This window comes from Macaca mulatta, chromosome 20, assembly GCF_049350105.2.
Source record: "Macaca mulatta isolate MMU2019108-1 chromosome 20, T2T-MMU8v2.0, whole genome shotgun sequence".
NCBI classification, from domain to species: domain Eukaryota; kingdom Metazoa; phylum Chordata; class Mammalia; order Primates; family Cercopithecidae; genus Macaca; species Macaca mulatta.
This window is the reverse complement of record NC_133425.1, coordinates 12,870,573-12,895,895: the sequence shown is the minus strand read 5'-3', so window position 1 is coordinate 12,895,895 and position 25,323 is coordinate 12,870,573. Positions and strand designations below refer to the sequence as shown.

The following is a 25,323-nucleotide window of genomic DNA, read 5'->3' as shown; positions in this document are numbered from 1 at the left end:
TCTATCTCCTGGGTTCAAGCAATTCTCCTGCCTCAGCCTCCTGAGTAGCTGGGATTACAGGCATACACCACCACACCCAGCTAATTTTTTTTGTATTTTTTGTAGAGATGGGGGTTTCACCATGTTGGTCAGGTTGGTCTTGAACTCCTGACCTCAGGTGATCCACCAGCCTCGGCCTCCTGAAGTGCTGGGATTACAGGCATGAGCCACTGTGTCCAGTGGTACGTCATTACTTTTTATAGCCACATAATACTCCACTATTTGGATGGACCACATTTTTAAAAAATCCATTTGTCGGTTGATGGACATTTGGGTTGTTTCTGCTTTTTGGCTATTGTGAATATCAACAGTGTTGTGCAAGAGTTGTGACCTCAGTTTTGTTTGGCTGTAGTGAGCTATCTCATCTGCCCTGAAGGTGTGGAGGCTGTAGGTGAATCTTTCCTACCCTCAGGGACCCCTTCTCTGCACAGTGCTCCCACCCTGTAACCAAGGCATCCTGGACAGGGGGGCCGCTGCCCAGAGGTGCCCACCCCTCTCCATCACTCACCCTTCCTGGAGCTTCCTATCCTGTGAGGACTGTTTGCATAGAGCCCCCAGCCTTTGTTTTGATTTAGCTCCAGGGACCTGCACCAATTGGGAAATTGAAGGAGGGCAGTTAGGGCAGGTTTCAAATACTCTTTTGGTTTTTTTCGAGACAGTCTTGCTCTGTCCCCAGGCTGGAGTGCAGTGGCACAACCTTAGCTCACTGTATCACCGTAGCCTCAACCTTCTGGGCGCAAGTGATCTCCTGCCTCAGCCCCCCGAGTAGCTAGGACTACCGGCATGCACCACCGTGCCCAGCTAATGTTTTTTGTATTTTATTTTTTGTAGAGTTGGCATCTCACTATGTTGCCCAGGCTGATGTCCAGCTCCTGGGCTTAAGCAATCCTCTCACCTTGGCCTCCCAAAGTGCTGGGATTACAGGTGAGAACCACCGTGCCTGATGCCTCAGACACTTTAGTTGGCCTGGGGAGATGAGAATACGCACTGCTTTATTTGATGCAAGGGATGAATGCCCATTTCTAGAAAACCCATTCTGTGGTGATGATGCACAGTCTCCAAGAACACAAACACCATTTTCCAGAGTACCCAGGCCAAGGACCTGCCCTTCTGCATAATCTGCTGTCTTGTGTTGTTAGGCATTCCAAGTAAAGGCTTGGAAGCTTTCAAAATTAATAAGCACTGCCAACATGGTGAAACCCCGTCTCTACTAAAAATACAAAAATTAGGCCAGGTGTGGTGGCTCATGTTTGTAATCCCAGCACTTTGGGAGGCTGAGGTGGGCAGATCACCTGAGGTCAGGAGTTTGAGACCAGCCTGACCAACATGGAGAAACCCCATCTCTACTAAAAATACAAAATTAGTGGTGGCATGTGCCTGTAGTCTCAGCTACTCGGGAGACTGAGGCAGGAGAATCTTTTGAACCTGGGAGGCAGAGGTTGCAGTGAGCTGAGGTTGCACCACTGCACTCCAGCCTGGGCGACACAGCGAGACTGTCTTGAAAAAAACAAAATCAAAATTAATAAGCATTAGTTCTCTCTGGCTGCAAGGAAGGATTAATATGGAGGAAATACATGGCCATGCGTCACAGGGACATGTTCTGAGAAACATATTGTTAGGGGATATCAGTGGTGTGTCAATATCCGTAGAGTACACACACACAAACCTAGACAGTATAGCCTACTACATGCCTAGGCTATTGCTATATACTATATGCTCTAGGCTACAAACCAGTACAGCATGTTACTATACTAAATATCTTAGACAACTGTAACACAGTGGTATTTGTGTATCTAAATTTACCCAAACATAGAAAAGGTATAGTGGGCTGGGCCTGGTGGCACACGCCTTTAATCTTAGCACTTTGGGAGGCCAAGGCAGGCAGATCACTTGAGGTCAGGAGTTCACCAGCCTGGCCACCATGGCAAAACCCCATCACTACAAAACATACAAAAATTAGCCAGACATGGTGGCACACGCCTGTAATCCCAACTACTTGGGAGGCAGAGGCATGAGAATTGTTTGAACCCAGGAGGTGGAGGTTGTAGTGAAGCAAGATGGTGCCACTGCACTCCAGCCTGGCTGACAGAGCAAGACTCTGTCAAAGAAAAGAAAAAGTACAATAAAAACAGTATCATAATTTTCTGGGACCACTGTTACAGCACATGACACGTATATTCCTCTGCCCCATTCCCTCCTCAAACCCCCAGCAACTTGATCTTGGTATAAAAAGTAGCCAAGAGGCTGGGAGTGGTGGCTCATGCCTGTAATCCCAGCACTTTGGGAGGCCAAGGCGGGTGGATCACCTGAGGTCAGGAGTTTGAGACCAGTCTGGCCAACATGGTGAAACCCTGTCTCTACTAAAAATATAAAAATTACCCAGGCGTGGTGGTGGGTACCTATAATTCCAGCTACTCGGGACGCTGAGGCAGGAGAATTGCTTGAACCCAGGAGACGGAGGTTGAAGTAAGCCGACACGGTGCCACTGCACTCCAGCCTGGTCGATAGAGTGAGACTCCATCTCAGAAAAATAAATAAATTAATTAAAAAAAAAAAAAGTGGCTAGGAAAAGCTCAGATACAAGTTGGTGTGGACAAGTTAGGGCTAACCTAACCTTTGAAAAGCAGTACAGCCTGATCCCAAAGGCCTAGTGTATTTTGAAACAAATTTATAATTGTTTCGGAAGAACGTTCTGGGCCAGCTACAGTGGCTCAGACTTGAGATCCCAGAACTCTGGGAGTCCAGAGCAGGAGGGTCACTGGAGGCCAGGAGTTCAAGACCAGCCTGGGCAACACAGTGAGATCCCATCTCTACAAAAAATAAAAAAGAACGTTCTGCTGCCAGAGCAGCGCCCCAGTTGCTCAGAAAGTGGAGGAAAGGAGGCATTCTTTTATTAATCCAGGGTGGTTTCCGGCCAGTAAGACACTGCCTTGCATTTGCTCACAAAGGACTGTGGGTTTCGTGAGACAAACCACAGACAACAAAAGTACTTTGGACCTTACGAAGCCCTGTGCAAATGTCAGATGTCTTACGGAAGTGTAGGGTAAATTCTGTTCCAGCAACCTACAGTGAATGAGGACACTGGTGACTTTTGACCATATTTATTTTCTTTAGCAATAAATTGTGTAATTCTAATCTACACAAAGGAATCAACAGAAGTATAAATGGCAAATTAGAAGGTTAAAAAAACTCTCTATATTTTTTCTCTTAGCTTTTTTAAAACAAGATTAACACTGTATGGTTGGGTTTGTAACATAGATAATAAGGGTAATAATAACAAAGGGGATGAGAGACAAGTTAAAAATAATTAAAGGAATTAATGTTATACTAGAAAATAGCTACTTTCTGCAAAATAAGGCAGTAAAGAAGGAACAAAAAGATGCGACAGGTGGGTGAAGTGGCTCATGCTTTTACATAATCCTAACGCTTTGAGAGGCCGAGGTGGGAGGATCGCTTGAGCCCAGGAGTTCAAGACCAGCCTAGGCAACATGGAGAGACCTTGTCTCTACAAAAAGTTAAAAAAAAAAAAAAAAAATAGCTGGGTGTAGCGGCACACATCTGTGTTGCCTACTACTTGGGAGTCTGAGGGGGGTGGATCGCTTGAGCTGGGGTTGTCAAGCCTGCAGTGAGCTATGATTGCGCCATTGCACTCCAGCCTGGGTGACACCAGACCCTGTATCAAAAAACAACCAAAAAAAAAGGAGATACAGAAAACAGGTAGGAAAATGGTTGGTGTACATGAACTCCCAACATGTTGGGCCTGGGTGGTTGACACATTAAACGTCTGGCCAACCGAGCAAGACAGCCATTGATTGCCCCATTCTACATCCACAGAAGCAGAACCAGACAGGAAGTGATGAGATTTGCACCTGGGTCACATAGCCGACCTGTGGCAGCGGTGGCGTCTCAACTACTGGCTGTTTGCTGTGCCTTTTGTTTGTGGCATAACACCATATTGTCTTAATGCCCTCGAAAGTTTATTTGTCTAGTTTGTAGTTATTGACATTGGAAGACAAGTCTTTTTTTTTTTTTTTTTTTTTTGAGACAGAGTCTCTCTCTCTCTCTTGCCCAGGCGGGAGTGCAATGGCGCGATCTCCGCTCACTGCCAACCTCCGCCTCCCGGGTTCGAGCAATTCTCTGCCTCAGCAGCTGGGATTACAGGCGCCCGCCACCACGCCCGGCTAATAGTTTTGTATTTTTAGCAGAGACGAGGTTTCACCATGTTGGCCAGGCTGGTCTCGAACTCCTGGTCCCACATAATCTGCCCGCCTTGGCTTCCCAAAGTGCTGCGATTACAGGCTTGAGCCACTGCGCTCGGCCGTGTTTTTTTTTTTTTCCTTCAGTTAAGTGGGGATAAAAAACGGCACCTACGTGCTTCGGGGCCTGTAGTGAGAATGGACACGATTGCTGCTGTCGTTACGGCTCCTAAAACCCAGCGCTGCGAGACGAGACTACAGTGGTGTCAACGTTCCAAATGTCTCCCGCGGGCCTGATCCCAAAGCAGCAGTTTTTCCACGTCCCGCGACAGCGCCTGCGCAGACTCCGCGAGCCGGGTCGCGGCCGGTGAGACGAAGGCGGGGCTGCGGGCGGGGCAGGCTTCCGCGCATTTACGTAGTGTGTAGGGCGTGGCCCGTTGGGGGCGGGGATTTGGGCAGTGTCGGCGCCCGAGCGGACTCCGTGAGCGGTGGGAGGAGCCGTGTGCTCTGGGGTGTGAGCTGGGGCGGACCCTGAAGCGGCGGCGCGGCTGACGTGGAGTGTCCGGGTTAGCGGGAGCGGCGAGCTGCGGGATTGGGGAGCGACGGGCCGGGCCGGGCCTTCGGGCCCGAGGCGGCGGCGGCGGCGGCGGCGGCGGTATAAAGCCGGCGACGGGGAGCATGTAATGTCGGAATGCGGAGGCCGCGGCGGCGGCGGCAGCAGCAGCAGCGAGGACGCCGAGGACGAGGGAGGGGGTGGCGGCGGCCCCGCGGGCTCCGACTGCCTCAGCCCGAGCCCGGCCCCGGCCACAGCGTCCTCGGCGGGGCGACTCCGTCGCGGGCTGCGTGGCGCCTCCCTCATGGCGCGCCAGCGGCCCGAGCTGCTCTGCGGGGCCGTGGCGCTCGGCTGCGCGCTGCTCCTCGCCCTCAAGTTCACCTGCAGGTGAGGCGGCCCGGACCCCGGGGCCCCGGTGCGGCTCTCCCCCTGCTCTGCCGCCTGGAGCCTGCAGGGCCGGGTCGCAGCGGCCTCCGCCCGGCAAGTCGGGCCTGACCTTGCCCAGGACTGCTGGCCCCTCCTGGAGCCTGCAGCCACGGCCTCCCACCTTCCCCTTGCCCCGGCCCGCCCGCGGACAATATGGCGAGGCTTCCGGGTGCAGCCCCGCGCCCGGTCGTCCCGCTTTAGTGCCGAGGGAGGAGGGTCAGGGGTGCTTCTCACCTGTGGGAGTCTCTAGGGGTGGACCTGTCACTTCGGCCCAGGCTGTAGGACTCTCATTTCTCACCGATTTAATTCCCCTTACGCTTCCGGTGTAAGTGATCCACAACCGTCTGAGAATTCCAGACCGCTTTTAGAATTCCCGCTCTCATTGATCAAACGATCATTATTATTTTGAGACGGAGTCACGCTCTGTCGCCCAGGCAGGAGTGCAGTGGTGCGATCTCGGCTCACTGCAACCTCCGCCTCCCGGGTTCAAGGGGTTCTCCTGCCTCAGCCTCTCGAGTAGCTCGGATCACAGGCTCGCGCCACCATGCCTGGCTAATTTTTGTATTTTTAGTAGAGACGGGGTTTCACCATGTTGGCCAGGCTGGTCTCGAACTCCTAACGTCACGTGATCCACCCGCCTTGGCCTCCCAAAATGCTGAGATTTACAGCCTAGAGCCCCGGCACCCGGCCTGATCTAACGATTATTTATCTGCACCTATTATGTGCCGGACACTTGTCCAGGCGAACTCTTTGCTCCCTTGAGTGGATGGGACAGTGAGCAAGTAAACATAATATAATTTTTTAAAGCTTCAGTGCTATGCAGGGCATAGAAACGATGGCGGTGAGGAAAGACTTCCTAAGGAAGTGACATTGAAGCTTATACAAAAAGGAGAAGGGACCAGCGCTGGGAAGATCTGGGGGGAGCGTGTCCAAGGTAGAGCGAACAGCAAATGTGGAGGTTCTGAGGCTGGGCAAGCTTGGTGTTTCCCTGGAATTGATAAAAAGACCTGACAGTAGGCTGGGGTGTAGGGAGTAGGTAAATGAAAGCTCATGTGTGTCTTTTCAGGAATGTACACACATACAAAATTAACTTTATATTTCAGGTGTACTTCTGGTCTCCCAAATCAACGGTGGGTCTTTTGGGATCCCAATTTGTGAGATCTGTATTGCTGCTATGATCATAATCTGTGATTTCACGTTGGAACATTTTTTAGTTTATTTAGCACGATATGCGGCTGGTTGTCAAAGAGGTGTCAAAAGATTGGGGATTTTAGTGGAAAGATAAATTATAGTAACTCTCAGCATTTTCCATGGGCCAGGTACTGTACTGTCAGCAGGGTTTCTCAGTCTTGGCACTGTTGATATTTTGGGTCAGATAGTTCTGTGTTGTGGGGGCTGCCCTGTGCACTGTAGGATGTTTAGCAGCATCCCCGGCCTCTATCCACTAGATACCAGTAGCACACCCCACAAGATGTAACAACCCCCAATGGCTTCAGACATTGTTAGATGTCCCCTGGGAGCAGAACTGCCTGCTTGGGAACCACTGTTTCCATGAATGCATTTATTCATTTAATACATAATTGAGAGCCTAGTATGGGTGTCATTTAAATCTCACAGAACCCATTAAAGTTCGAATATACTGTTATCTTTCCCAATGCACAGATGAAGGAGTCCAGCCTTGGTGATGTTTCAGAACCTGCCCCAAATCACACCCACATGTTAAGTGACTGAGCTGGAATTTGAATCATTTATTGTTAGGACCTAGATTTTTAACCTTGTACTTTATTATTGTCTCCCACAAGGACAATGTACAAAGTATTTTAGAAGGTAGAGTGTTGCGAGGTGATATTTAGGTTCAAATTAGGAAGAGAGGTTCCCCACTCCAGGGGTGTGGAGTTTATTTACATCGGTTTGTTAAAGTATGGAAATAATGGTTAATGTTTGTTCTGAGACAGCATGACTTAATTGATATGGAAGTCCTTTGAGATTCAGAAGGAAGAGAGTAAATCCAGTTACTAGAGTAGGCAAAATGAAATCCTTTCTTGCTTCAGGCAAGGAGCGTGAACCAGTAAATGGCTGCTGCTTCATCTTCTTTCTGTGTCACTGGCAAATTTGACCATCTTTGAATAGACTCAGATTAATTTTTTTAGGGTCATCTTTGAATGATGTGATGATACTATTTATTGATGTACAACTGGCTAACATTTCTACCTCCCTTATCCTCTTTCACTTTTAAGATCTTTTCTTTAATAAGGCTTAAGGGAGAATAGGATTTTTTTAAATCTCAGCTCACTGCAACCTCCACCTCCTGGGATCAAGTGATTCTCCTGCCTCAGCCTCCTGAATAGCTGGGATTACAGGTGCGCACCACCACACCCAGCTAATTTTTGTATTTTTAGTAGAGATGAGGTTTCACCATGTTGACCAGGCTAGTCTCGAACTCCTGACCTCAGATGATCCTCCTACCTCAGCCTGTCAAAGTGCTCGGATTACAGGCGTGAGCCACCGCTCCTGGCCTAGGAATTTTTTTTTTTTTTTTTTAATTTTTACGAACAGCTCCAGGCTTGAAATAAATGACTGCTCTCTTCAAGTCTGTGGCTCGACTGAGTTCAAACCAGATAATATGGAAAAGGTTGATTTGAAGTTGAGCCACAGTGAATAATTGTGCATTTCTGGGCATCTAATCTTTACTTACCTCTGTCTCTTCATCCTGCTCACCTTTCTTTTACCTTGATTTAGAGGCAAAAAAAAATTGTGTGTAGATACATATATATGTATACATGTATTTATTTTGCTTTATTCCATTTTGTAATTTCAAAGCTGCCTCAAATGGTCTTTGCAAGGAAGTGATGTAAGGTATGAATTTCATATGAAAATTGGGGTTTCAACAGGCTTTTTTTTCTTTATGTTGCCCAGGCTGGAGTGCAGTGGCTATTCATAGGTGCAATTATGGCATGCTACAGCCTCAGACTGCAGGGCTCAAGTAATTCTCCTGCCTCAGCCTCCAGATTATAGTAGTAGCTGGGACTATAGGCACATGCCACTGGCTCAGCAACAACAGGCCGCCTTATTTGCAACCAACTCTTGAGTTTTTTGTACACGAGACATAACCCTCATCGCTGCAGGAAATCTTTGCTCTAGGTATGGTTTCTCTAAAACATGAAGCAGATTGATGAGTTAAATAGAAACTCACCAGTGTTTCTGATGGAGTTGAGGCCAGTGTTTCTTCTCCCTGGCTAATATTTGATTTTTGATTGGCCTTGTACTTTCTCTGGCCCATTTGGGAATGCTTCTGAATATGCAGAGCAAAATTATTGAGTTGCTCTTTATCCTTTCTTCTGCTGTCAGACCTACATTTTTCCTCAGATTGCATCATCTGATGCTTACATTGTGTTTTTTTTTTTTTTTTTTTCTTTTGAGATGGAGTTTTGCTCCTGTTTCCCAGTCTGGAGTGCAATGGAGTGATCTTGGCTTACGGCAACCTCTGCCTCACGTGTTCAAGCGATTCTTCTGCCTCGGCCTCCCAAGTGGCTGGGATTACAGGTGTGCACCACCATGCCCGGCTAATTTTGTATTTTTAGTAGAAATGGGGTTTCACTGTGCTGGTCAGGCTGGTCTCAAACTCCTGACCTCATGTGATCCACCCGCCTCGGCCTCCCAAAGTGCTGGGATTACAGGCCTGAGCCACCACGCTTGGCCATATGCAGTTTGAATGGTAGAAAAATAATTTCTCCAAAGAGTAGAATTTTGGATCTCTTGAAAACATGTCCCTTTTTTTTTTTTTCCTGTAGTGCCTTCCTCACCTCTTACATGGCTATCTTCTTGTCATTCAGGTCTCAGAGCTTAAATTATAGCACCTCCCAAACCACCACGCCATCAGAGTAGCTGCCGTGTCCTTCTGTATATCACTTTGTTAAATTTTTCACATAGCAGCGAGCATGTTGTATATTTTTATTTTTTACACATTTGATGTTTTTTTGTCTTCCTCCCCTAGAAAGTGATCTCCTCGACAACACACAGTGCTAGCTGCTGCAGCCTCAGTGCTTATTCCCAAAGCATAGTCACAGCTGCTCAGTAAAGAATTTTTGAATAATTGTGTAAGTGATTGAGTTTTTCGGGTTATGAAGGCATTCTGCGTAGACTGAAAGCTCTCTGATTGAAAGTTAAAATATTTGAGTGAATAAATAGGTGACTTGCTCCGTTGAATACTTCTGCCTGTTCTGGAATTTCATATAAATGCAGTCATAGTGCATGTACTCTTTAGCACCTTTTTCACTCAGCATAATCATTTTGAGACTCATCCCAGTTATAACATATATGAGTAGGTTTTGTTTTTCGTTTTTATTGTGGAGTAACAATTAAGTAAACTGGGGTAAGAATATACCCCAGTTAACATTTTACCTCATGAGTCATGCCAGCTTTCTTATGCTTACTGTTTACATAGTTTTTCTTTTCTTATCCTTATGCCTTTATCCTACATCTTTATATTTAAACTATATCTTGTTTAGATAGTGCATAATTGGGTCTTGCTTTATCCTGTCTGGCAGTCTGTTCCTCCCAATTAGGTTGCTTCCTTTTTTTTTTTTTTTGAGAGGCGTAGTCTTGCTCTGTTGCCCAGGCTGAGTGCAGTGGTGTGATCTCAGTTTACTGCAACGTACACGATTCTCCTGCCTCAGCCTTCCAAGTAGCTGGGACTACAGGCCCCAGCCACCACGCCCAGCTAATTTTTTGTATTTTTTTAGTAGAGACCGGGCTTCACCGTGTTAGCTAGGATGGTCTCCATCTTCTGACCTCGTGATCTGCCCAGCTCGGCTTCCCAAAGTGCTATGATTACAGGCGTGAGCCACTGCACCTGGCCCCTCCTTTTACATGTAACGTAATTGTTGATGTAGTTGGGTTTAAGTGTACCTTTGTGCTCGTCGTTTTCCATTTGTACCTTCTGGCTTCTTTTCTTGTTCCTTCCTTCCTTTTTTTTTTTAGATGGAGTTTTGCTCTTGTCACCTAGGCTGGAGTGCAATGGTGCAGTCTCGGCTCTCTGCAACCTCTGCCTCCTGAGTTCAAGCGATTACAGGCGCCTATCACCACATCCAGCTACTTTTTTATTTTGAGTAGAGATGGGGTTTCACCATGGCCAGGCTGGTCTTGAACCCCTGACCTCAGGAGATCTGCCTGCCTCAGCCTCCCAAAGTGCTGGGATTACAGGTGTGAGTCAACCGCGCCTGGCCTCCTTTACTTTCTTTGGGGTTAATCTAATCGTTTTTTAGGTTTCCATGTTTATATTCTCTATTTATCTCGTTTAGATAGTGCATAATTGGGTCTCCATTGTTTCTTAGCAAACCTGCTATAATCGTTTTATGGTATGTGAGTGCAGCTACATGGACAGCTCAGGGTGTTTACTAGGGCCCTTCTACTTGGTGGAATGCAGCCTGGGCCTAGACCTTTAGGTCTTGATGAGGAAAGTTACTTCTGACCTCTTGTTTGTCCAGTGTTATTTTCTTTTTCCTCCTGATCTCTTTCTTGTGGGAAACCCAAGTGTTCAAAAAGCCCATTTTCCAGTTAAATAGGCTGTTGCTTTGTTACTCATCTTCATTAGTCTTAGGATTATGATATATATCTGGAGGAATGTATATTATTGTTTAATTGTTACTGTTAGCTGAATGCCCTGGATAAGTACAAGCCAACTCCAGCTAATAAGCTTAATGTTTTCTCAAAGTTGAGTTCACTGTGAGCATCTCCCATGGAAATCATTAGTGGTAGTGTACATGCTCCCTCACTGTAATTCTGAGCTCGCATGCTGATGGTTCTAAACCCTTGGAGATAAGTGGCTTCTTTGGAGAGCCAGGCTGCAGAAAAAGGAGGATGAAGTCTTTGAGGTGTGGGGGCAGGCATATGGATTATTCAAAGACATCCTCCTCTGCTCTCCACTGCCCTTCCAGCCTATACCTAGGGGACAGAATCTCAGAGAATTGTTTCCAACATATTATTCATGTCTTGCATTTGCTCAGCCAGATGTTGCCTTTCTAGGGCAGTGATTTTGGGACTCCATTTTCTTATTCAAAAGAGGATTTTTCTTTTAAGCTTTGTTCTATTTCCACAGAGCTATTTTTAGAAGAAGATAAACTAAGCAATCTTTTCTGTGTTTGCTCTTTTTTAGTCGAGCAAAAGATGTGATAATACCAGCAAAGCCACCTGTCAACTTTTTCTCCCCGAGGTCTCCAGTGCTTGACCTCTTCCAGGGACAGCTGGACTATGCAGAGTACATTCGCCAGGACTCAGAGGTGGTACTGCTGTTTTTCTATGCCCCTTGGTGTGGACAGTCCATCGCTGCCAGGGCAGAAATTCAGCAAGCAGCAAGTCGGCTTTCAGACCAGGTAATGCTCACATTCAGCTTAAGAATCAAATGACTTTCAGTCCTGTATGTAGGGCAGGATGTCTCCACAGAGACACCTTGCCCAATGGGCAGACTTTGCCAAGGTGAACTCTGGGAGTCCTTTCTAAGTTACAGAGCCTTGCATAAAGCAACAGAAAGGATTTCCAAATGTGGTGATTGTAGTCTGAGGCAAGTGTGGGAGCAGATTCTGAATCTCACAACACAGGCCAGTGCTCATCCTGGGGTGCCATACTGTTTGGTTTAAACATTAAAAAAGGTAGAGGGACTGAAAATCCTACTTCTTGCATATCCATTTGATACTTTTTAGTTAGGTTTATTTATTTATTTATATTATATTTTATTATTATTTTTTTTGAGACGGAGTGTCGCTCTGTCACTGGAGTGCAGTGGCGCGATCTCAGCTCACTGCAAGCTCTGCCTCCCGAGTTCATACCATTCTCCCGACTCAGCCTCCTGAGTAGCTGGGACTACAGGCGCCCGCCACCACACCCAGCTAATTTTTTGTATTTTTAGTAGAGACGGGGTTTCACTGTGTTAGCCAGGAGGTCTCCATCTCCTGACCTTGTGATCCACCCGCGTTGGCCTCCCAGAGTGCTGGGATTACAGGCTTAAGCTACCACGCTCGGCCGCTAGTTAGGTATTTCAGGTAAGAAAATTTATGTATGATATGACTACATTGTAACAAGGCCGACCTTTTTAATATTTGGACCAGAACTATATTCAACAGATAAGGAATGCCACCTTTGGGCTAGGTAAGAAAGATATATAGGCAAATAAGTCACCTGTTATGGCAGTGGTTTTCAGCCCAGTGGACCCCAGTTGCACTTTAGAAAATAAGTATTTTTTGATGTCCCCTTTTCTTCCTGAAAAAGAATTCATAGATGATAAATTTTTCCTATACATGTAATTTCAAAATAATCTAATGCACTGACTGGAACATAAAGTTGGGGGGGAAAAAGTAATTTGTAACTAAATTGTATATATTTTAGTATATAAGTGCACAGTCAGAACGGGTCCATATACCTTTATGTAGAACCGCTGTGAGTGGGATAGTTACAAATGTAGACTGATAAAGGTGATATGTTGGTGACTTACCTGCCATAAGGACAGTGCTCTTAGTAGTTGATTATCCTAAATGGTGAACAATCTTGGTAAAATCCTGAACCACACAAAGCCCTTTCTGCTCTCAGTTTACATAGAAGTTGCTTTCCTGAAAAATCCGAACACAAAAAGCATGCTTTAGATTCACATGTAAAATGGAGCTAGGTTCTGGGCTTGGATAATAACAGTTTTTCCCCAACATCAGTGTTTGGCAGGCATTTTGAACTCCTTTGGAATGCTATGGATGATTCTTCTGTGTGCAAAGCAGGTTTGAGTGTAGCAGGACATCTACCAATGGCCCTGCCCTACATATGCACTGTAGCTTCCCCCAGTCATTGCAGCAAGCAAAAAGCATCCCACAGATTTCTGAGACTCTCCTGCTCAGAACCACTGATCTGAAGTAACGTGTGTAGGCAGCCGAGTTCCAGAAGTTCATTTGGAACTGTCAGTTGGTTTTTCTTAGAAACTGTGGAGCCTTCCAAATTTAGAGAACAAAGTTCATGTTGCCCACGTTGGGCACAAGAGGGAAATCTATTGTGTTTTGTTAATAAGTGTGAATTGGCTACCTTACTGTCAACCTAAGCAGTATGTCCTTCTGAGTGATGGCATTAGTATAATAATAATGATACTCTGGTGTGCCAGGCCCTGTGCTAATTCTCAACCACTTGCAAGCCGATGCTGTTAGCCCTGTTTTTCTGAAGCAGGACCGCAGGCGTAAGGGGTGAAGCAGTTTGTTTACGATCACATAGTGACAGGTGGTGGGGGTTATAGTGCAATCCAGCGACTGCTGCTGCTTTTTTTTAAAAAAGATTTCAGCTTCTTCCAAATTGAGAGCTTACTATTCCACGTACTCAGTAGGGAAAAAAGTGGGTTTATTTTTGGAAACACACAAAAATCTTTTGAACTGTACTGCATGGTAAGATTGGTAAACATGGTCCAAGTCCTGGCTGGACATCATAGATAAGAGTATGTCTTTGTTTTTCATTTTAGTGATAAATGATGACCTTTGAAAACTCAAAACAGTTTTTTTCGTACTTTCTGTTTCAGTGAGAGAGGAATAGTTCCATTTTTAATTTCATCTTTTAAATCTTGGTAACTTTTCAGTTGTTATTCACAGTCATTTGAAACCCTTTTTTGGCTCTGCAGGTGTTGTTTGTGGCAATTAACTGTTGGTGGAACCAGGGGAAATGCAGAAAACAGAAACACTTCTTCTATTTTCCTGTAATATATCTGTATCATCGGAGGTAAGAACTTGTTAAATAGCTTTCTCATTCCAGTTTGGTTTGCCAGTTTATAAATGAATTTTGCATTTTTTCTATATTAAAATATTAGATACTACAGAAAATTTAGATAATACAGATAAGCAAAAATAAAAGATCTGGATAATCCACCCTGCTTTTTAAAGCTAAACGTGGGATCAGGCAGTAATACTCTTTCCTAAACTGCTTTTCTCACTTTTTTGAGCATCTTTTCATGTCATTACACATTTTACAGCATTGTTTTTCAAAGTACCAATTACTCCAATGTATTTCAGGTATCGTAAGAGTGTTTTGTAATGTAAAAATCCACCAAGTGTCTTATCCTTTCACCTGGAGGCATAGCAGAGTCCAGAGTGTATCTTACCATCTTTTCTATTGGGAAGAAAATTACTACAGGTACACAGTCCCATGTCCACAATTCTGAAGTCACAAAGAGGGCTGAAAAATGGAAAGAGTTTTATTTTATCTTATTTAATTTTTTTTTTGAGACAGAGTTTAGCTTTTGTTGCCCAGGCTGGAGTGCAATGGTGCAATCTCGGCTCACTGTGGCCTCCGCCTCCAGGTTCAAGAAGTTTTCCTGCCTTAGCCTCCCGAGTAGCTGGGATTACAGGCGCCTGCCACCATGCCTGGCTCATTTTTGTATTATTTTTTTTTTTTTTTTTTGAGACGGAGTCTCGCTCTGTCGCCCAGGCTGGAGTGCAGTGGCCGGATCTCAGCTCACTGCAAGCTCCGCCTCCCGGGTTCACGCCATTCTCCCGCCTCAGCCTCCCGAGTAACTGGGACTACAGGCGCCCGCCACCTCGCCCGGCTAGTTTTTTGTATTTTTAGTAGAGACGGGGTTTTACCATGTTGGCCAGGCTGGTCTCAACCTGGGCTGTACTAGAGCCCAGACCCTGCTGTGAATGATAAGTAATGTCTAAAAATCTGACTTGAAGGGTTTTGGAGATAGGAGATAAGACTTTGGACTTTGTTCAGGGTGATTGGCTTGAAGTTTGGTTTTTTTTTTTTTTTTTTGAGACGGAGTCTCGCTCTGTTGCCCAGGCTGGAGTGCAGTGGCCGAATATCAGCTCACTGCAAGCTCCACCTCCTGGGTTTACGCCATTCTCCTGCCTCAGCCTCCCGAGTAACTGGGACTATAGGCGCCTGCCACCTCGCCCGGCTATTTTTTTGTATTTTTTAGTAGAGACGGGGTTTCATCGTGTTAGCCAGGATGGTCTCGATCTCCTGACCTCGTGATCCTCCCGTCTCGGCCTCCCAAAGTGCTGGGATTACAGGCTTGAGCCACCGCGCCCGGCCGGCTTGAAGTTTGTTGAAGGTAAAATGGGTAAAGGAGATTTGATTAATAGAGAGCTTTGCTTTTTCCTTCTAAACTTCTTGGGCCATAATCACTGCGGATGTATAGCAGACATCAACAAACAATGATTTGTGGGTTCTCTGTCACATTCCATCCCATTTCTGTGTCTGTAACATAAGCTGTTGTCTGGCACACAGTATTGACTCCCAGGAACTATTAGATAGTATTTGGGCAAAAACACACTTTCTTACTCCATCTCTTCCCCCACGTTTTCCTCTGGATATTAGAAGTTTGTATTTTAATATTTGTAGTAACAAGCCAGTGTTTGCTTAGGGACCACTAAGATGATTTTCAGATTTCTTCCCCACTTTTTGGCCAGTAACTTAGAGGTTCTGCCTTTATGTGGAAGGTTCAAGTACAGGCTTTTTCGGATACAGGAATACTTTCTCAGAGTTACTCTTTTTGTTTTAAAGGTAAGTGTAAGGTGGTGTACTTAATTCTGTGCTCTGTAATGGGATGATGAGCTTGCCCTGCTGAAGTCCTTGCATTTCTTTTTGGCTTTGAAAAAGGGCATGGAAGCCTAGTAGGGGGGTATAGTCCTTTCAGGCTGCTCAGAGGTGGACTTAATGTGATGTGACGTTAAAATCAGAAGAGTTCCACGGAATCAAGTACAAATGTCATTTTGGGATATGTGGGTATACAGTATTGTCATATATGTATGTATATTTGTTTGCTTAGCTTTTGCAGAAAGATTGAAGGGACCTCCAAGGAACTTTAGAAATATGTCCAACGTTCTTATTTTACAGATGAGGAATTTGAGGTAGCATGCACCTTGAAATGCCTGCCTCCACACCCCTGTCTTTGCGTTGTTGGGTTTTATAAGTCACTAGGACTCTTGTAACATCACACCAGGAAAACTCAGCAAAGCCTCTTGGCCTGAGTAGTTGAGGTTTCCAGATTGGTAGCTCCTTTTTCTGGAATAAGTTAGATACTTTTTTGATTTCTTCCTTTAAATTAAAAATTATTGGTGGTTGATGGGGTTGGTGGTGGTGGTAATTTTTAGACTGAACTAATTTGTAGTAAGTCTTGATTTGGTCGAATTCTTAACTGTCTCCCAGCTGTACATGTAGAGAATGCTGTTTTCACTTTTTTTCATGCTAATATTCCTTTGACATCATTCTGCAGTGCACATTGAAGAATTGTGTTTATCTCATCACTGTGTGTGTGTGTGTGTTTGTGTGTGTCTGTGTGTGTGTGTGTGTGTCTATGTGAATTTCTGTAACCATGTATTCTGGTATTATAATCACAACCTTTATAAAATTCTTAACTGGGCTCTATTGTTACTGTTAACAGCAAGCTTAATGTCAATTTCTGTTTAGAGAAAAGAATGATTATGCAGTTGTTGAATTTCACCATAATGCCCCACCCTTGCCACCTACCATCCAATTATATATGGGCAGTGTCTGTATTGTGTGAGATTGAAGAGAGGCACATGAGAATTCTGATTAGCTTAGAAGGATAACTGAATGGTGGTGGTATTACTTAGTGGCACTGAATCAAATTGTGTGTGTTCCCAGGCACAACTGGAGGGGAAAGGAAGACAGATCATTTGTACTGGTCACTGACTTCAGACCTTCACATAATTTGTTGTTGTTGTAATAAAGCTTCAAATAAGTTTCAGGTTCATTCAGTGATCCTTTGTCTGCCTATTTCTTTTTAGTAGGGCAAGGGCCAACTGTTCAACCTGTCCCTTACCTTACAGTGACTAGTAGAAGGAAAATCTGCCCGCCTACATTGAATTGTATAGTTAAATCCTGGAATCCCTTAGCATGAGGTCAATTTCCAGGGTTGTCTTTCTGTTTTGTTTTTAAAAGAAATATTGTGGGAATTAATTTTTTTTTAAGAGACAAGAATAAATGTTTTTTGTTTGGCAATTCAGTTTGCAGTTGAATTCAAGATCATAGAAGGATAGGGGCTGCTTCCGCCTCTCCTCACCTAAAATGCTTATTCTTAATTCTCTGGTCACCTCCTGAGCAAAGCAGGCTACTGATCTGTGACTTGGTTGGATCCCAAAGCAAGACATTTTCATTTTGTGGTGGTGATGATTTTAGTTCTACATTACAGGCTTAATGCATGGTGTATTATTTTTATTATTTTTATTTTTATTTTTATTTTTTGGTACTAGTTTTGGACCAATCGAATACAAAGGCCCCATGAGTGCTGTTTACATTGAGAAGTTTGTCCGCCGGGTGATGAAACCACTTCTCTACATCCCATCTCAATCAGAATTACTAGATTTTCTCTCAAACTACGAGGTACTTGTCTTTCATATCTCCTCCTCCATACTCAAGGCCTTTCACTGGGTTGTATTGGATTGTTTGTATTAAAGGGGTTTTAAAAAAAACCTCCTGAATTGCAGCAAGTCAAAGGTCATGTGATGCATCAGCCCCAGTTAAATGCTTTCTGAGATACTGACTGTAACGATGGTTTGTCCAAGAGAGTTTTAAGAGAATAGAGTACTAGCAAAATCTTTGTTTTTTTGTTAGGGAATTTTCAACAGATTTTCATCTTGCTTCACAATTAACTTAGAGTAGATGAGAATTAACTTACAATTTCTGTGCAGCTGCAAATTTTTAAGAATATTATTTGACACTTCTCATAGCATTGTACTATGAGATACCTGGTTTTTCTTGTTAGTTGTAGTTTGGTTTTTTTGAAAACTGGAAATATGTTTCCTTCCATGTTATGAAGTATGTAACTATTTCAAGGTCTTATTTACAGAAAGTTTTCTAACTTTACTAATGTAGCTTCTTTCCTGCTTCCCCATTGCCAACTTCAACCCTTGGTAAATTATTTTTATAGGTTTTTTTTTTTTTTTTTGAGACAGAGTCTTGCTCTGACACCCAGGCTGGAGTGTGATCTCAGCTCACTGCAGCCTCGCCTCCCGGGTTCAAGTGCTTCTTGTGCCTCAGCCACCCAAGTAGTTGGGATTACAGGCATGTGCCACCACGCCCAGCTAATTTTTGTATTTTTACTAAAGAGGGTTTTGCCATGTTGGCCAGGCTGGTCTTGAACTCTGGGCATCAAGTGATCCTCCCGTGTTGGCCTCCCAAAGTGTTGGGATTACAGATATGAGCCACCATGCCCAGTCCTATAGGATCTTTAATGCTGGTTAAGAATGACTTCTTATTGTGAGGCCAGTATTGGGATTATTAAAATATGTAACCTCAAAAATTGTAAAAGTAGTTCTGCAAAAAATTCACTGGAGCAAGTATAAAATCATACTTGAGTACAAGTAAAAAGATACTTAGGTACGACAAAATCAAGACCATAAATATCTGACAGAGATAAAAAACCATGTAAATCCAGACCTTCCCAACAGTTTAGAATTGTGGCTAGTTGAATTTTACTGTTCGCACTATTTATATTCTGTGTAGATTGGATACAAATTTTTTCACCAGAACATCAGTATAGCTTTTTTCAATCGTGTTAGAAACTCTACATATGTGTAAAATGTTAGCAGAGATTCCCCAAGCAGCAGTATGAATATCTAGTTATTCTGCTTATAGTTCTTAGCTATGCATCAGAATAAATATTCCTTAATTACATAGATAGCAGATGGATGTCTGTGCACCTCAGAGGCCTGCCTCTTGTTTTCCCTGGGCAGGCTGGTGGGTGAGGGCTATATTAAGAGACAGGGTACTGGGGCCTGATCCCTTTGGCACACTCACTGGGTCTATGACTTGGGGCGGGTTACTTACTTCCTGGGCATCAGGGGCCTGGGCCAGGGTATCCTTGAGATTCCTTCTAATAGTAAAGTTGTGATAAGTGGGTTTTGACATGGATCTGCAGTGGGTTACAGCCAGAGCGACTCGAGATGGCACAGCAAAATGGTGAAGAATCAGGAGTCAGACAGACCTGCTTTTAGCAGTACTCTATTTTATTTATTTATTTATTTATTTATTTATTTATTTATTTATTTTGAGATGGTCTCACTCTGTTACCCAGGCTGGAGTGCAGTGGCGTGATCTTGGCTCACTGCAACCTCCATCTCTTGGGTTCAAGTGATTCTTCTGCCTCAGTCTCCTAAGTAGCTGGGATTACAGGCATGCACCATCATACCTGGCTAATTTTTTGTATTTTTAGTAGAGATGGGGTTTCAATTTGTTGGCCAGGCTGGATTATTTTATTTTTTTGAGATAGGGTTTCACTCTGTCACCTAGGCTGGAGTGCGGTGGTGCCATCTTGGCTCAAGCGATCCTTCTGCTTCAGCCTCACAAAGTGCTGGGATTACAGGCATGAGCCACCGTGCCCAGCCCAGCAGTACTTTAAAAGACTATGCTCCACGTATTGATTTGGAGTTCATGTTAGACTCACTAATCTGATTATATTACTGCTGATGATATTTAAAACATTACATTAAAGTTTTTTGGCAGCCCACTGAATTAGAGTGATGTACAGCAGTGATTAAGCTGGACTGCCTTTAAAATGGGAACCACAAGAGTGCTACCAAGATGGGGTCCCTCGATCACTTCTGTCAGCCTTTAAAATGACTTCCTCCCAAAAGCTGTGGCTTTTATCGGGTTAGGGTCATCTTTTGCTGGGCTTCTCACTGAGATGAGATTGTCTCATTAGCAAGAGATAGATAGTACTTGATTAATTGTGAAATAACTCACTAGTCAAGCCCAGCATGACACTTGTGAAACCATTTGTCTTGCAAAATATACCAAATAGCACAGCCTAGAAAATGTGTCAGTTTCACACACATTGCCTATAACATAGACACAGAATTCTCGATCCGGAAATGAAGCCACTGTCGTGGTTTTGACGGTTGAATGATTAGGAAAGTTAAGGAATTTTTGGAGTCCCTGGAGTAGAGCACAGTCAGCTTTTGAATATTCTGCTAAGTTTGGGTTTCTCAACCTTGGCACAGTTGACATTGGAGGTCAGATAATTCTGTGGTTTGGGGGACTGTCCTGTTCTTGGCAGGATATTTAGCAGTATCCCTGGCCTCCACCCACTGCATGTTGGTAGCACCCTTTTCTCCCCTCAGTTGTGACAACCAAAAATATCTGCAGACCTTGCCAAATACCCCTTAGGGGGCAAAATTCCCCCAGTTAAGAACTACTGCTCTGAATAATTGAGTTTTCCCAATTAAGGCCTTAAGGGGAAGAAAACACATCTTTTTTCATGTGGCTCTCAGAAGGCCTTAATTTAATAATTAAAAGTTTTTCTGCTTATAATGGTGACAGTAGAGAGAAGATGAAAGCTAAACAGTGCCTTGACTAGAGAATGCTGGAAAGTTATCGGGGGGGAATTATAGCTAGGGGTGAGTTAGATTGTCATCACTAGAGCTATCTCTGATACTCAACTTTTTACTCAAATTCCTTTTTTTTTTCCAAAAAACGAACAAAAAACCCTATACAGTTTAAATATGTGAAGGAGCTTGCTAATTTAAGGACATCTTACTAAGAAAGATACTTGTTTTGGTCGAGAGCCTTATCTCAGTTTATATTTTTTATCAATATGGATTTCAGTATCAAGTGTGTTTAAATTTAAGTATATCAAAATTGGGTCAAAATAATTAATGTTTTCATGGCACTTCTAAGGTTTGACATAATGAAGGATTGTGTTTTTTTGCTTGACTTAATGTCTGTTAGATGTGTTTGTAACATCTTGTAGGAGTGTGTGTGATAATTTTCTGCTTGTTTAAAAAAAAAATTTCTTGTGTAGGATCTGGATTTTAAGGAAGGAAAAAAAATATTGATTAGTTATAAATTTGTCTCTAATTCAGACATTTGTGAGCATTTTGGACCATTAGAAAATAATATAATTAGCATTCATTATTTGGGAAGCAACGATGTCCTGAAATAAATAATATTCTCTACTGACATAAACTTTTTTTTGAGAGTCTCGCTCTGTCTCCCAGTGTGGTGGCACAATCTCATCTCACTGCAACCTCCACTTCCTGGGTTCAAGCGATTCTTGTGCCTCAGCCTCCTGAGTAGCTGGGATTACAGGCATGTGCCACCGCGCCCAGCTCTTTTTGTATTTTTAGTAGAGACGGGGTTTCACCATTTGACCAGGCTGGTCTTGAACTCCTAGCCTCAAGCGGTCCACCCACCTCAGCCTCCCAAAATGCTAGGATTGCAGGTGTAAGCCACTGTGCCCGGCTGACATAAACTGTTGTTATATGTATATGGAACTCTATTCATATATGCTTATTCTATTGTTAGAAAAAGGAATGTTCTAATTGTATCTTTATTTATTTATTTTTTTAGAAATCCTATAGTTGAATTGTTTCAAAGGCCTATTCAGATGATTTGATACTGAATTACTTAGAGTGGAATTTTTTTTTTTTTTTGAGATGGAGTCTCTCCCTTGCCCAGGCTGGAGTGTAGTGGCGTGATCTCGGCTCACTAGAACCTCCACCTCCCAGGTTCAAGCGATTCTCCTGCCTCAGCCTCCTGAGTAGCTGGGACTACAGGCATGTGCCGCCATGCCTGGCTAATTTTTTGTATTTTTAGTAGAGACGGAGTTTCATCGTGTTAGCTAGGATGGTCTCGATCTCCTGACCTCGTGATCCGCCTGCCTCGGCCTCCCAAAGTGCTGGGATTACAGACGTGAGTCACCACACCCGGCCAAAGAGTGGAAGTTTTTAACCAATGGAAAATATTTTATTTGGCTTAGATATCTCAAACCTACCAATATCAGATTGCTAATCATCAACCACGGTTTTATGTTCGTAAAATATGTGCCTCAGACCTGTAATCCCAGCACTTTGGGAGGCCAAGGTGGGAGGATTGCTTGAAAACAGGAATTCACGACCAGCCTGGGCAACAAAATAAGACCCTGTCTCTCTAACAAAATGTTAAAAATTAGCCAGACATGGTGGCACATGCCTGTAGTCCCAGCTACTTGGGAGGCTGAGGCTGGAGAATTGCTTGAGCCCAGGAGTTTGGGGTTACAATGAGCTATGATGGCACCACTGCACTCCAGCCTGGGTGACAGAGTGAGACCCCATCTCAAAACAAAACAAAGACAAGACTCTGAGCCCAGAAACAATTTCTAGGACAACAGTTTTGCCTTTAATTTACTTCAACATCGTAGAAAGACATGAAAGGGTAAATACTAAAAATTCTTAACTTTGTAAACCTTGAAATACTTTAGTTACTATTAGCAAAGAAGTAATGCATAAACTATGCATTGTCAAGTGCTCTTTAGTTTTCAAGTGCTTATTTCTAATGTTCCAAACAGCCGTGTGAGGTAGATGGAAATTGTAGATCCTTCGAACAGATTAAGAACCTAAGGTACAGGGAGGCTGTGATTTACCTACATGGAGACTGGATGATAGCCCAGCCTTGTGGCTCCCCAAATTCTTGTGTATCATGTTCCTTCCTCAAAGAAATATTTAAGGTTCCTGAATTGAAACTTCAGTATCTACCTAGGGCTTACAACTTCAAACATTTAACTATTTAATGTCATTTTTTGAAACTTTTTTCTTTCATGATAGAACATTTTAAAGATATTGGCTCCTTAATTTGGCTGTAGCTTTTTTTTTTTTAAATGAATACTTAAAAGAATAAATATGGATAAAGGATGATGCCATGGCTCTTAAGCAGCAGAGTTTTGCCCTTTCCTGTTATTAATTGGGTCATTCACATTTATTCTGCAGAACTGGGATTATTCTGTGTATGATAGTCACAATATTGAGGCAGGATAGGGTCTAGAATTTTCTATCCAGGTAAGCACTACAATATGTACCTTATAAATGATGAATGTAGCTAAAAAACTGAAATGAACTTGCCAGGAGATCCCATAAAGGGAGATTAAGAGCTCTATGTCATTTCCTTGCAAACCATGTTAAGAAATTCTACCGGGCCCCATGGCTCACGCCTGCAATCCCAGCGATTTGGGAGGCCGAGGCGAGCAGATCATGAGATCAGAGTTCACGACCAGCCTGGCCAACATGGTGAAACCCCGTCTCTACTAAAAATACAAAAAATTGGCCGGACATGGTGGCGGGCGCCTGTAATCCCAGTTACTTGGGAGACTGAGGCAGGAGAATTGCTTTAACCCGGGAGGCAGAGATTGCAGTGAGCCGAGATCGCGCCACTGCACTCCAGCCTTGGCGACAGAGACTCTGTCTCAAAAAAAGAAAAAAGAAATTCTGCTTACTTCAGTTACTCCAATTGTGGAATCCCTCTTCCTCGAATGTTCTTCCTGCCAATTTAAATACAGAGAGGAAAATGAAGTCGATTACTGTGAACAACGTATTCTAACAGAACCAGTGTCATTTTTATTTTTACTTTGTAGAGATGAGATCTTGCCATGTTGCCCAGTCTGGTCTTGAACTCCTGAGGTCAGGTGATCCTCCCATCTGAGCCCCCAAAAGTCCTGGGATTACAGACATAAGCCACCACACCTGGCCAGTGTCATTTTAACTTCAGTGGATATTAAGTTGATTGGAAAGGGAATAGGACTGAGCAATGGTAATTTAATTTTCAGTGACTAATTTTGTGGCTCCTCTCATTTCAGTATTGTTTGGACATCATTGTGTTTGGTATTGGTAGCTTCTACGTCAATAGTGGTTGCTTTCTTATTTATTTATTTGGTTTTTTGAGACAGAGTCTCTCTCTGTTCCACAGTCTGGAGTTCAGTGGTGTGATCTCTGCTCACTGCAACCTCCACCTCCCAGGTTCAAGCAATTCTCCTGCCTCAGCCTCCCAAGTAGCTGCAACTACAGGCACCCACTATCATGCTCGGCTAATTTTTGTATTTTTAGTAGAGCGGGGTTTCACCAGGCTGGCCAGGGTGGCCTCAAACTCCTGGCCTCAAGTGATCTGAAGGGATTACAGGCATGAGCCAGCGCTGCTGGCCTCTTTTTTATTTTTTAAAGCACTTGACAGATTCGTTTGACTTGTACCGTATAATTTACTCACCAAATGCTAACAGTATTATTATTTCAAACTCTTATCTTCTATCTGCAGGCAAAATATTTTAAGAATCTTTTTGTGAATTTCTGTATCCATTTAAGAACACTTATTTAGCATACATTCATTCATTTATTCCTAACAGCTTGGTAACAAAATTGTTTTAAATTTAAATGGGATGGGGAAAGGCTCAGGAATCTTTTAGGGGGAAGAAGAGAGTTAAGTAAAATGGCCAGATGACAGAAAACTTGAGCATTTTGACAGAATTGTAGAATGCTGGTACCCGACATTGTCATATTGTTTGTAAAATTCTACTCTGAATGTTGCGCACTGTTTCTCTTAGTTCATAGTTTTGTGTTTGTTTGTTTGAAACAGAGTCTTTCTCTGTTGCCCAGGCCGGAATGCAGTGGCACGATCTTGGCTCACTGCAACCTCCACCTCCCTGGTTCAAGCAACTCTCGTGCCTCAGCCTTTCGAGTAGCTGGATTACAGGCATGCACCACCACGCCTGGCTAATTTTTGTATTTTCAATAGAGATGGGGTTCCACCATGAGGGCCAGGCTGGTCTTGAACTGACCACAAGTGATCCTCCCGCCTCAGCCTCCCAAAGTGCTGGGATTACAGGTGTGAGCCTGGGCAACAGAGTGAGACTCTGTTTCTTTTTTTTTTTTCTTTTCTTTTTTTTTTTGAGATGGAGTCTTGCTCTGTCCCCCACCGGTCGGAGTGCAGGGGCATGATCTCAGCTCACTGCAACCTCCGCCCCCAGGGTTCAAGGGATTCTCTTGCCTCAGCTTCCTGAGTATTTGCGACTACAGGCACGTACCACCACACCTGGCTAATTTTTGTATTTTTTAATAGAGACGGGGTTTCGCCATGTTGACCAGGCTGGTCTCGAACTCCTGACCTCAAATGATCCTCCCACCTGGGTCTCCCAAAGTGCTGGGATTACAAGTGTGAGCCACTGCACCCAGCCTAGATGTTAAGTTTCTATCAGAATGAAAACCAGTTGATTCATTTACAGTTGAATCTTAGAACAAGCAAGTGGTTTAGATTGGAAAGATAGTATATTCCACTACAGATCAGAAATTTCCTCTTTTTTTTTTTTGAGACAAAGTTTCACTCTTGCTGCCC

The 25,323-nt window shown here is 43.8% G+C and overlaps 1 protein-coding gene and 1 long non-coding RNA gene across 25 annotated transcripts in view; one reads left to right on the top strand and one right to left on the bottom strand.

Moving 5' to 3' along the window:
• Positions 1-4,685: 4,685 nt before the first annotated feature.
• TXNDC11 (thioredoxin domain containing 11) overlaps positions 4,686-25,323 on the top strand; it is a 64,452-nt gene continuing 43,814 nt past the window's right edge. For 2 of the 24 annotated variants that reach the window (XM_001105775.5, XM_001105709.5), the window contains exons 1-4: positions 4,782-5,175; positions 11,369-11,585; positions 13,853-13,950; positions 17,445-17,574. In XM_001105775.5, the coding sequence (XP_001105775.3) occupies positions 4,919-5,175; positions 11,369-11,585; positions 13,853-13,950; positions 17,445-17,574 (702 nt within the window). In that variant the 5' untranslated portion in view covers positions 4,782-4,918. Of the gene's footprint in view, positions 5,176-7,451; positions 7,575-8,634; positions 8,758-9,208; positions 9,312-9,956; positions 10,417-11,368; positions 11,634-11,912; positions 11,968-13,767; positions 13,951-17,444; positions 17,575-25,323 lie in introns of those variants that run through there. The other 22 variants (XM_028840871.2, XM_077987298.1, XM_077987310.1 and 19 more) reach the window with 21 other exon arrangements.
• On the bottom strand, positions 14,421-23,989 carry LOC144338408 (uncharacterized). Its single transcript, XR_013412489.1, has 2 exons — positions 23,289-23,989; positions 14,421-14,717 (listed from the first exon to the last, which is right to left on the bottom strand). It is a non-coding gene; the product is annotated as an uncharacterized LOC144338408 (long non-coding RNA).